General features: G+C 54.8%; 1 protein-coding gene across 6 annotated transcripts in view; it reads left to right on the top strand.

Moving 5' to 3' along the window:
- Positions 1-12,871, top strand: part of SAMD11 (sterile alpha motif domain containing 11) — a 152,849-nt gene that overhangs the window by 114,297 nt on the left and 25,681 nt on the right. For all 6 annotated transcript variants that reach the window (XM_090023494.1, XM_090023492.1, XM_090023491.1 and 3 more), the window contains 2 exons: positions 3,126-3,290; positions 9,334-9,481. In XM_090023494.1, the coding sequence (XP_089879620.1) occupies positions 3,126-3,290; positions 9,334-9,481 (313 nt within the window). The remainder of the gene's footprint in view (positions 1-3,125; positions 3,291-9,333; positions 9,482-12,871) is intronic.

Below are 12,871 nucleotides of genomic sequence, written 5' to 3'. Positions count from 1 at the left end.
TTGCTCCTGGGAGCGTCAGAGGGGAGAGGAGACAGCTGGCGCATGGCTGAGCGGTGGGGAGGGGAGGCGAGGAGGGCGCCGCGGGTGTGGGCGAGCTGGGAGGTGTGATTCAGAGGGGAATTTCCAAATCCTTTCTCTCCTTCCTGCAAGTGCAGGCCACTTGCAGTGCAACGCAATCCTGCCTGGTGGGGTTGCCTCTTAATTATCCTTCCCCTCTCCCCCTCACCCCGCTTTTCGAGTCAGCATTTGAAGCCGGTGCCCTCGGTTGGAGATGAGGGCCGGGGTCCAGCAGTCCATGCGGCGTAGCTCGGCTTGCACCGTGAACCTGTGAATCTCACAGGAAGTCCGCCGGCCTCGAGATACAGAAATGCGTCACTGGGGTGGAGTTTGGCAGCTGCTGCTGAGGCTGCAAACCGCAGAGTGCTGGGACAGGTGAGAAACTCAGCTGCATGGAGGCAGCCCGGGCCCAGGTTGCCCACCCTCTGGGCCTTACAGGGGCCTCGGGGAGCAGAGTGGGGCTTGCAAGTCCAGGATGCAGCAAGTGTCTTGGCTTTGTTTTCTCGGTGGAGTTTTGTGCAGCTCTGACTCGTGTGAATCCCCCCTTGGTTCTGGAGGAGGTGGAAGGATTTGCAGCGTTATTGATATGACGGGAGGAGCTTTCGCCGAGATCAGGGCCTGGCTCTGGAAGGTGCTGTACCAACTCGGCGACTGCTCCCTTATGCAGCTCATACTCTGAATAGTCAAGACAGACCGAGGACAGGCAGGGGAGCAATTCCCAAGTGCACACAGCAAGGCCAGGGGCAAAGCTGCACTTGGAAACTAGCTCTGCACAGGCCCCGTGCCCCATTCATTCCCCTGAAGATAACCTGGCAGGGTCTTCTGTTACGTGAGTGGTATAAACGCAGCGTTTGCTCTTCGAGTGTCACCTGCCTATACGTTTGTAATGGAGCTGCAATTCTGAGTCCTGGCATTCCCGGCTGGTACTAGTATAAAACAAACGGTGTATACCCCCCTCTTGTCCCTTGGCCTTTCCAGAACTGCCCTCTTGCATCTGGGAAAGTGCCCAGAGAGAGGCCGCGCTGCCTGGAGGCCCGAAGGGCTCAGACGATGGAGACAGGCTAACAGCTGAAGGAGAGAGAATTCAGGACGTGCACGAAAGGCTTCCATTAATAGTTTGCTCTGTAATTTGGTTAACGCGCTGGCATTCGAGCAAAGCCAGGGCATGGCAGGAGGCCTCCCTTCCCTCTGCCCGTTAAAACTGTTATTGGGAGTTCCTCTGTGAGGGATGAAAAGGTTTCGCCTGCGGGGATGATCCAAGACAAAATAGTGTTCAAGCAGCCACTGCCAAGGCAAGAGAGTGGTAATTACTCTGAGTTCTGCGTACAGTAAACAGCAAGCTGCCGTGGTCGTATCTCTGGTTGCTCCACTGGGGTCCCCGTCACCTGGGGAGCAGGCAGGGCTGTATTTCAAGGGTCCCAGCCCTGCACAACTCGGTGAGCGGAGGGACAAGGATATTAGCAGCGCATCTGTTAGAGTCATTGAGCCTAACCTTGCTTTTGACATCCGTGCACCCACTGCGGATTCGGAGGGAAAAGCAGAGCTGTCCCACGTGCTCGCTTACCTCACTTGACCTGCTGGAGTCATTGGGACAGCCGGATAGTTTGTAGGGTTTTCTCTTCTGTCTGTGCTGAAGGAGACACAGAAGCTGAAAGGAACTTTGGTGCGCGAGAGTCATCCGCTGGTTACCCAGCGTCACCTGACTCGGGTTTCGGTTTGTGAGACATCTGTTCACTGGGTTTCGTCTGTCCTGTGGCAACACCAGTCCTCTTGGGGCTTGGGCTCGGGGTTTCACAGCCAGAATATGTGATAAAAGCTGCTGTCTCTTGCAAATATCCCAAGCAGCGAGGGTCTGGGAGGTGCATCTCTGTTCAAATTTGTGTTACATCCGTGCTGCAGCCTCCCACCGCCCAGCCATTAAAGAGCTTACCTTCACATCACCCCTGAGAGGCTGGCAAGAATCATCTGTGTTTTATGAATGAGGAAACTGAGATGCCGATAGATTAAGTGACTAGGCCGAAATTATATAGTACGGTGTCAAAGTCGGGAATAGAATCCAGATCTCCCAGGGCCGTGCCTTAGCCACAAAGTCATTGATCTTCTTTCAAGGCTAGGATTGTGGGGAGGAAAGAAGAGGTAGGGGCTGGGGGTCTAGACGCAGACCCAGGACGCCAGGTTTCTTTGCCCTGCTCCCGCAAGGCTCTTGCGGGTGAGCATTGGCAAATTACTTCATGTGCTCTGCGCCCCTCTTCCCCTTCCTTCCTTCAAAGGAGCATTGCAAAGATAAAAGGTATTGACAGCGGTGGGGTGCTTAGCCATAGAAGTGCCTGCATACACATCGCTGCTGTGTCTCACCCAGCCGGCGTCTCTCAGTTCTCAGCCTCACCTAAAGGAGCCACTTGTTCATGTTCATCTCTGTCCTGACAGATGGCATTGCCCTTGCTCCCTCGGTGTCTTCTCTCAGCGGGTTCTGCATAGCAGGGCTGAAAAAAGAGGGGTGTGTGTCTGTTGAGTCTTTAACTGGAAGGAGAACTAGCATCCCCCAAGGGGGAGCAGAGAAGTCAATGAGTCTTTCATCCTGCATTTGTAACAGCAACTGTCCTCCTTAGGTCAGCGGCAATTGCCTGCAATTTTGTGCGATTATAACAAAACCCTCTTGGCTTACCATAAAGCAGGAGGTGCCTCTGGGCATGTGTATGGAGGGGACAGATGAGATGATTTTGGCTGCCGGGGGTGTGTGTGGTTGACATGGAGGTGTTTTGTGTTATGGGTGCTTGCACACCCTGGGCACGTGTTTTGGGCCTACATGTAATCGTCCGGGCTGGTGGGCACTTGGGTTTTGTGTGTTTGAAGGTATATGCGTGTGTCTGTGCATGTGTTGGTGCCTATACAAGTTGAGTTTGGCAGTTGCGTCTCATCTTTGTACACGTGGGGTATGGAGAGGAGCCTCCTTTGAGACCCTTCCTTCCCTTTCTGGTTCTTTTGTCTCATCCCTGCCCCGACGTGGTTCACCCCCCCCGCCCCCTCATCTGTCTCTCACTCAAAAAAACTGTCTTTCTGCTCTTCAGAAAACTCCCACACGCCTCTGCTTGAGGACTCAGTGACTCAGATGACCCCAGAAGAGCACTACAGACGGATGATGTCAGCTCTGAGTGAACACGGCACGTTTGAAGAGCAGCAGCAGCAGCGTCTCTACCAGCTGGCCAACAGCATGGCGGTTCCCAGCCATGGAGGTACCAGCCTGTGTGGGGGGAAGAAGGGGCTGCATTCACAATTTATTTAATCTAAGCCTCTCATTTAATCATTTCCTCACTTTCCTGTGATCTTTGAGCCCTTCCCTGGCAACTGAGGTGAACTGTAGCAACACATAGTGGAATGGATCAGCCCTGGTTTTGCTGTTGTTGAAAAGCTGGGGCAGTTAGCTTGGGGTTGCAAGAGATCTATGTGCGGGGAGGGTTACATCGACCCCAGGGTTCAGAGTCCTGGGTGCAAGCCTGGTTTGGTCACACGTGGAGCGAGCTGAGTGGACGCTTCCCTTTGTGTCATAAAACCACTGCACAGTTTGACACCTTCCAGCCTGCATGGCAGGTCTGGCTAAACAGAGGCACCAGGGCTGGGACAAAGGTGGGGGCCCCATGGCGCATGGGCAGCTTGGTGAGCGGAGCCAGGATCTGGAGTGGCGTGCTGTATGGCAGGGTATAGTTGAAGCACGTTGCTATTGCCATGTGTGGGAAGTTGGGACGGTATCTGCCCTTGCTGCGCCTGGCTGTAGCTGGTGTTAATGACCCTTCACCTTCATGGGGATTAAATGCACCATGCTTTTAGGAACAATAAAAATACCATGCAGAAGAGAACGTGGGGCAATGGAGACTGCTGAGCCAGGGAAGACAGCACTGGCAGAGTGCTTTCTTAGCATAATTGGACAGGTCCATGTTTGGAGTAAGTCCACTGAAGGCAGTCAGCTTTACTCCAGGGAGTAATGTGGTCCCTCACTAGTTACAACTAGGTCTGCAGCGCAAAGGTAAGGGTTGGTGTATCTGGGAGCTGGAGGGAAGGAAAATTCTCTTGTGTCCAGCATGCTCATGCTGAGGGAGCGCCATCAGAGCATTGCCATGAGGAAGCCGTGGACAGCTTCCAGGCATTGCTTTCCCTGCCTTTAGAAATCACTCAGGCACTCGGGCTCTCTGCTGCCATGTTGGTATTATGATGCACCCAGGAGGCCTCTGCCCACCCTTCTTCCACCCCTTGATAGGGGCCTATGAACATGTGCTGTGCATGTGTTGTGCTCGTGCGTATTGTTCCTCTTTGCTGGTGCCATTGCATGGCTGTACTTAAAGTCCCAGCCTTGGCAACGTTGGGCTGCATTTGCACTGTCTCTACGCTGAGGCACGCCCCCTAATGAAGACAGTGCTGTGTCTGCTGGAGGGAGCGGTGCATGCTGTTGTGGCTTAAACTGGGTTGCCTGCAAGGGTGCCAGGCACTGCCAAGGCCAGCACAGCTCTGCACTAGTGTTACTGCATATATGAAAACTAAATGCCAATCTGGCCTTTGCAAGCAGTCCCAAATCTGAAGCAGGCTTTTGCCTTCCTGCTTCTGCTCTGCATCTTTGGTGCAGTGTGCTTTCTAGTCCCATGGCTATAACAATGTTGATGATAATGTTATAGTATTGTTAGCCATAATAATTATTGGTGGTGGTAGTTATTGACCACAAGAGTGACCTACCTAGAGCCAGATGTAATCTCCAAGTGGAGTCATTAGCAACCTCTGGAGGGGATGCTAATTTGTTTGCCAAGCAGCTGGTGGGAGCTGGGGACGGTCCATCCAGCTGCACATGCTGTACAGCTCCTACTTCATTTGCACATCACCTCTTTCCTCCTCTGTATGAAAGATGCTGGCATAGGATTGGCTGCCGCCAAGACGGCACCATTAATTATGCATGTGCCCTTGTGGGACAGGGATGGGGTTGCAGAGCAGATTGCCAGGGGAGGTTAGCAAGCTGCTTGAGATGCGGGGATGGTCAGGAAAAGAGGTTTGACACCTGCCCAAACTCAGCAGCAGAGGGTGGTGGTTTCATTGGAAGGTAGAGGTCACACAGCACAGGAGTCCTTGCTCCATGTGCTTCCTCTGGACCTCTTTGCCGAAGGCCTTGGACTGCTAGCCTGTGTTATACATGGGTGAGCCAGAGAGGTAGAGAGAGTGAGAGCGAGAGCACACAGTATCAGCAAAGCATTCAAGGCAGACCTGCAGGAGAATCTCCAGCCTGGAGTAAATCCCCAAGGTTCCTTGTTAGGTTAATAAAGAGCCTGCCTTTCCTTCCCACTCTCCATTTGATTTGATTTGCTTCTCTGAGTAGCAGGAAGGTGATTCTGTTGGCTGTAGGCTAGGATGTCACAGGCAAAACCTGCACCTGCGCAGACGTGTGTGGCATGTGAGTGCAGCACATGCGTGACATGCACGTCTGGGCTGTGCATAGACACCCGGCACACACAAAGGCACAGCTCACATGAGCACACTGCATGCCACGCATGCAGGTAGGTACAGCGTGATGATATGCATGAGTGCACAGTGGCACATTGGCTCGCACCAATCCAGCGAGTGTGTTTTTGCACAAAACACAGCACTCACCTCCATGCTGGCATGATGTGCTCTGGCACTGTATGTCCACAAGAAAGCAGGGCCACACTTGGAAGCAATACACACCAGCACAGTACACCCCTCAAAATAGGTAACACGTAGGGGCCACATGCCTGAGCATGCACGTTTGACGTGCACACAACCTGCCTCACCACGTAAGTATTGGGCAGACAGAGCACCTACACAGACGTGTGTACAGTGCACCTGGACATACACGTGCTGCATGCCTGTATGCTGGCACACGACATAAGCTCCCATGCAAGCTTGGCTTGGTGGCACCACGTACCAACTCAGGACATGCCAGCACGTAGGACCAATTAGCTTGGGCACACGTTGGACAGCAGACCTGCAAAATATTCCTGCTCAGACACGGCACATCCAGCACAACAGCTGGTGCCGTAACTGCCATAACCCTTCTGTCTGTCTCCAGAGTCGCTCACTGCATTAAAACCCTGACAGAGTTTATTATTATTAAATTGTTGTCTCAGCATTTCTCCGGGGGTTGGTGCGGGGAGGGGGGGATCACGCTCCAGGGTTTTGGGGTGGGCTGGGGGGGAACAGAGAAGCTTTCTTGCATGACGTTGACAAGACAAAACTTGAGTGTATTTTGGATTGCCTCCACGCCACAGGGCTCTGGTTGGGCCATAAATTATTAGTGCCAGTACAAAGCGCAGTTTATCTGTGGGCTCACACGGAGGCACCAATAATGTTAATAATTTAGAAAATGTTAATAATTTAGAAATCCTTTTTTTTTTTAATTGCTTTTCTTTCCCCCTCCCCTCCTCCCTGCCCCCATTCTCCCAGCGGCATTCAGCCCATGTTCTGAATTCAGCCGCTCAGCGCCTGGAAACCTCCGTGCGCCAGTGTCCCGGTGTCAATCACTCTGATTTCCCAACTGTCAGAGTGCAGGGTTGTAAATACCAGATCCTCCAGGGGAGAGGAAGGGGGGAGGCAAGGGGGTGGGTGAGCGAGAGAGGGACCGTGCGGGGAGATGGGAGGGTGCGTTGGGGGGGGCGGGGGGTTGTTGCGGTCATTCAGGATCAATGCTGCTGCTGGAATTGGCCGTGCGCCAGACTTCTAAATTACAGGCGCTGTGGCAATAAGGAGTGACCTGGGTTTTTCAGATAATTAATTTATAAACATCGGAGGTGCACGGTCCCCGGCTCGGCGAATTCTCCAGGCTTTTTATGTGATCTGATGGGGCTTGTTGTTCCGCTTTCTCTTACATGCCTTTGCAGTTTAAAAATATAGATCATTTTAATGTTTGTTCCCTCTTTTTTTAATGAGTGTGCTTGTACGTGAATGCTGCTAGCACAGCCCGCGGGGGCTGAAGTCCTGTTTATCCGCAGCACAAGCAGTGGCTGTTCAGGCTTTTCCACCCCAACCTGCTCTTCCCCCCCCGAGGGGCTCAGCTCCATCCCCCCGCAAACTCACGGGGTCCGTTCAATAGGATGCATCAGGCATTTTGGATGGGGGGAAAGGAACGTGCCCAGTGACATTCCATAGGGTGGAAAATAAAATAGCAGGGATCAGACTGCTCAGGCAGCGCCCAGAGCTAGCGAGGCACTTGCCCTAGGACAAAATGCCCTCACTCGCCGCCAGGGGGGTTCTTGCACCTTCTCCAGTAGGTGGTGGCATCCAGAGGCAGGATACTGGGAGAGAGGAGTAGCTCCACTGGTCCAGTTTGGTAATTCCCACATTCCCAGTCATGTCCCTTTGTTAGAAGTGCCAGTCGCGAGCCCAGATCTTGAAAGCTTGTCTTGCAGGGCCACCGATGACTGTTTGCCTTTGAGACTTTCTGTGAAGTTACCAGCCTGGTGAGCCATGATAGGAGAGGCTTCTGGGTTGACGTGAGAGGTGCAGAGATGTGCCACGTCCCATAGAAAGGAGGAGGGGTGGGCATTTGCTGTTGGTGTTGGGAGGAGATCCATCAACCTGGCAGATGGAGGACCTCTGCTGTAATGTAGTGCCAGCTGCCCATGCACAGCTTGCCTTACCCGGCGTTGGATGTCTTTGAAACTCATTCTGCAAGCCCGTGCCACCATTGCTGCTGCATGGTCTTTCGACAATACTGAACGGGAAACAACAATTAAAAGACTCATTAACTGGAAGGAGAACTAGCATCCCCCAAGGGGGAGCAGAGAAGTCAGACTCAACAGACACACCCCCCTCTTTTTTCAGCCCTGCTATGCAGAACTGAACTGTGGTCAGACAAAGGGGTCAGGCCCTTTTGCTTTCTAGACACGACCTTCTAGCATCCCCTCACTAGCGTAGCTCATGAACACTGCATATTCCCAGAGCCTGGGCAGGCTCTCATACAGGGAGATAGGGGAATATTATTCACACACGGACACGTATCTGGGTACGGATTTGGGGGAATAGCTCTTTGCATGGGTGCGTGCCGTGCATTACCTAGTCTGGCTGAGACCCAGCACTGGGAGCGGAGAGACTGCGGAGCCTGTTCCCAGCTCTACCTCATCCATGCCAAGCGTGTGGGCAAGGCTTTGTTTTCCCACCAGTCAAATGGGGACAATTGCCTTACTTTGCTGTGTAGCTCTGGATCCCAAAGTGTTTAGAAAGGGAAAATTTGTCTTAATTCCTGTTTTTACAAACAGGGAAACCGAGATACGGAGCGAGGAAGTGACTTGTCACACTGCAGTTTGGTCACAGCACTAATAATGGCCCCCAGCTGGCTCTGCGAAGGGGCTTGTGCATCGATGCACTTGACTGCTATGAGCTATGGACTTTGCTCTGACACGAGTGTGCAAGCCCTGTGCATTTGTGAAAACGCACGAGTTTTCTTCTTGGTCTCTGCTTCCTTTGACAGAGCAGCACGGGGTGAACGTGCAGGGGGGTTTCCTGCACCAGGGTGTGGTTCCAGTGTGTTGTGCAGATGGTTCACAGTCAGGCTGGGGTGACCATGCAGGTGTGAGGTGCCACGGAGGTGGGTGGGCAGGAGTTTGGGGCCGAGGCAGGCTCTGCACAGAGGACAGTGAGGCACGGAGCCGGCGGGTCTGCTGCTGGTTACGGGAGTGCTCTGCAAAGAGCCTCTTCGCTTGCCCGCGCTGCTGTCTCCTGTCGCTAATCCACGTAGCTTTGTCGCGGGTCCTCCCTGCTTGCTCTCTTTTCTCTGGAGAATAAAAGCGTCAAATCGAGCAACAAATAAAGGGCGGTGCCTCCGCAGCATCCCTCCCTCCTCGGAGTGCCGCGCAACCCCCCGCCAAGTCATTTTCCAGGCAGGGAGGAATGCAATGTTCCCATTTTGCAGGCTGGGCAGACTGAGTGCGAGCAGCCCCAGTGCAGCCGAGATGCTGAACTCAAGTTGCAACTCCGGCCCTGGAGGATTTTGGGGCCGGCCTGCCCGCGGAGGCTCCTTTCAGCATCCCGTTTAGCAGGGACTGGCCTGCTCGGGGGGGCCCCGGTGCCAAGCCAAGCGTGAGGGCCGTCTGCTGGGGCTGCAGGGGTGCCCGGGGGGAGGAGCAGGCCCACGAGCGAGCCCCCCGGGCAAACGCGTCCAAAGCTCCCGCCGTGCCCGCGGAGGGCGGAGGCGGGCGCCGGAGGGAGGAGCGGGCGGGGCGGGGCGGGGCGGGGGCTGCGCGGGCCGGGCCGGGCCGGCCGGGCTCATCGCTGCTCTCCCCTCAGATCTGCTGCGCGCGCGGCAAGAGGCGGCGGCGGCGGCGGCGCGCAACCCCGGCGCCATGGAGGCGCACATGCCGGCGGCCGGCGGCTCGTCCAGTCAGCGCAGGAAGCAGGGGCTGCCTCAGCACCGCGACTCGCACTTCCCCGACAGGTAGGACCCGCCCCGGCCCCGGCCCCGCCCCCGCGCCCCGCCCCTTCCCGCGTGTCCGCGGGCGCCTCGCGGCCCCCCCTCCCCCCGCCGGCTGCGCCGTGCGCCTGCGCGGGGCTCACTGTGGGGTGGCCGTTGATGGTGGGGGGTGAATGGGGCCCGGTGGTGGGAGTTAGCTGTGGGCGTCGCTGGGTGGGGGGGGGATCACCAGTGGAGTGTTAATGGGATGTTAACGGTGGGTATTCATGGTGGGGTGTTAGTGGGGTGTTAACTATGGAGTGCTAAATGGGGGTCAGTGTGGGGGGATTAATGGGGGGGAGTGTTATTGGGTATTAATGGTGTTAACAGTGGGCTATTAATTGGTTAATAGGCTATTAATTGTGAGCCTTGATGGTGGGGTGTTAATGGGGCATTGATGGTGGGTGTTAACTATGGAGTGTTAAATGGGCATCAACCCTGGGGGTATTAACAGTGGAGTGTTAATGGGGTATTAATGGTGGGGTGTTAACTGGACTGTTAATGGGGTATTCACTGTGAGCATTAATGGCGGAGTGTTAATGGGGTATTAATGGTGGGGTGTTAACTATGGAGTGTTAAATTGGCATCAGTGGGGGGGTATTAATGGTGGTGGGGTATTGAATAGCACCTGCGGAGGTGCCTGGTGCCAGCTGCACCGCGCCCTCCTGTGCCCTTGGCTGTGGGCCGAGAACAGAAGAGCTGCCACGGCTCAGGTCAGGCCCGTGGCCCGTCTCGCCCACCCCCCGTCACAGTGGCAGGGAGCAGAGGCTGCAGGGGAGGGTGATCGGGGTATTTTTCCCACCGTTCCTTTCTCTCTTGCCACCTCCAACATTTAAGGCCTGGAGGGCATGAGTGCCAGTGGGCTTTTTTGACCTCAAGTGTATGGCAGTGCACTGCTGCATATGCACCTGCATGGGATGGCACATGTGTTTGTTCTTTGTGCGTCACTAGCCGTGCAGGTGGTTGACATGTCAGTGTGGGTTGTATGCGAAGCATCATGCTTGCACATCTCTGCAAGCGTGCAAAGGAAGGGGCAGGGTGCGAGGGTGGCTGCATTGCCCCATGGGGAAAGGGCGCACGTGTAAATATTTTCTGTGCCTGCACTATTGCATTCAGGCATGCCTGAAAGCACGGATTCGTGTTCTCTCCTCCCGCGCTCGCACGGGTCAGGGTGTACGGGCCACGTGTGAACGGGCTACTCTGCACTCGGACACGTGTGCATTTCAGATCCGGGTTTGCGCTTTGCAGGCTGTTGGTAATGCTCCCACCCTGCCTTGGACTCCAGGCGCGGGCGCTGTCGTCCAACCTGTCCGTCTGACACGGGCTGTGGAGCCTGTCTGGGGTAGACTTGCAGAGCTGCCCTAGAAAACAGCCATGGGGAGCTGCCGCTAGGATGAAAGAGAGCGAGAAGGAATTTTTTTTGATGGAAGAGAGTTGGAGGCTTCCCCCTTTGCTCAGGCCAGGCTGCTGGAAACCTGGCTTTCCCCCCTCCTGAAGAATCCCAGCTCGTTTGTCTTGCTCTGGCTTAGAAGCCAAAAAATTTCCGAGTGAAATTTAAATTAAAGCTGCTTTTGTTTCTGGCAAGGAGCTTGAAGAGGCGTGAGATGGGCTGATGTGGGGGCTGAAATCCTTTGGGATCCTGAAATGGGTCGGGAGTGCTTCTCTCCCTTAGACTGCACTAGCTTTTTATTGTTTGTTGGGGGTGGCGGGGAAGGAAGCTGGAATAATGATTCCCCTGCATGCAAGCGTGTTTCTTTCCGTCCAGAGCCACGGGGATCCACTCCAGCCCTCCATCTGCCCGGTAGCTCTGCGGCGTGCAGGGGGTGGGCGGACCTGGTAAGGCTTTCTCCTCCGGGCTGCACTTTGGCTAACCCGTCCCATAAAATCCAATACAGTCGGTGTGCGCTGTAGACAGACCTGTCAGGAATGCAGAGATAGGCAAGTTTCAGTGCAGTCCGTCTGCAGGAAAACTCCTCCAGCTCTGTGTGGCCTGGAGGGCTGCCAGGGCAGCCGGAGGCCTGGCTGAGAAAGCACTTATGGGAGTGCGGGGAGGCAGATGTTGGGGCTGGGGGGAGCATCTGGAGGGGCAAACCTGGGACGCACCTTAGATGGTGGAGTTTCTCTGACTGAGGCTTTGTCCTGGAAAGGAGTGAAGGCTAAAGGTGGCAGTAGCACACCTGGCTGCATCGCTAGCCTGCTGTGGGATCTGGAACCAGTCACTTAGCATTTTTGTATTTGCAAGTGCAGTGCCTGTGAAGGGCGTTGGTGTCCTCAGGCTGAAAAGCAGTGTAGGGTTTTATTGCAAAGAACGCGAATTTCTGTGCCCACCTGCAACGGACTAATTACCTGCATAGTGGCATGGTAGGTACTAAGCCCATCATTTGTCTGAGCCGATGACAATAAAGCAGCAGGACTGTTTCCTTCCCGTGGCTGTAGGCCCTGCAGCCTCATTTAAGCAAGGAGGTTTGCATGGTCAGGCAGAGAATATGGCTCATAAAATGCCATTGGCTTTTTGTCCTGGATCTTGGGGTACGTGTCTGGGTACAGTCGCAACCCAGGGAACTTTTGGACAGGTTGTGATACATTCACACTGTTGACTTAGCCAGACTGGGCACGGCTTTGCCCCTTTCCCTGTGTGCCAAAGCATGGCCTACCCTACTGAGTGCATTTCTGTCACCATCTGCTCTTGGGAGGAGGGCGCGGGCACGCTGCGTGTGGCTTACCTGCTTGGCAGTGCTCTCAGGTGCAATGATTCATTGCTAGTGCTGCTGAGGGATGACTGCGAGGGTCCTGCTGGGAAACAGGCAGCTACAGCTATGCCCCGCAGTCAGGACTTGTCAAGCCGGCTTGACATCGGTTCCCGTGATCGTTATTTCTCCCCAGGGGCCCTTAACCATTTGAGTGTCACTAAGGGTCACTGTGCAGTACTCGGCTCCCAATTCAGAAGGCCCTTGGGAGCTGCTGTTCCTACTGCTTTATTGTGGCACCGTTGAGGGCCGTGGGCATGCCAGGAGAAGACGGCACAGCGGCAGAAAGCTCAGAGGGTTCATTTCCTTTCTGCCATGCCCTCACTGTTGGTCTTGGCCCTGCATTTGTATTTGACTGCTGTGGCCTTTGTCAACAAGGGAAATCAAAGCTGCCTTTGTGCACCTTCCCTGCGGAGGGTGTGGGAGGTTTCAAAGGCTCAGGTAGGCGCCAGAGGTGGAAGGAGCTGGCTCACTTGGGGCAAATGGCAGGTAGATTTATAGTGTCCCCTTTCCCGGGAGCAGAGGTAATAACGCATGATGCGAGGAGATGCAAGCTGCTTGGCATGGTGTTAAAACTCCATTTCGGCTTCCTGTAGGGATCAGGTCAGTTAAGGAGTGCAGCAGCTCC

This window comes from Crocodylus siamensis, chromosome 12, assembly GCF_052110815.1.
Source record: "Crocodylus siamensis isolate JL-2025a chromosome 12, ASM5211081v1, whole genome shotgun sequence".
NCBI lineage: Eukaryota > Metazoa > Chordata > Crocodylia > Crocodylidae > Crocodylus > Crocodylus siamensis.
Note: the sequence above shows the minus strand (reverse complement) of the source record. Positions and strands in the feature narration are given on the sequence as shown.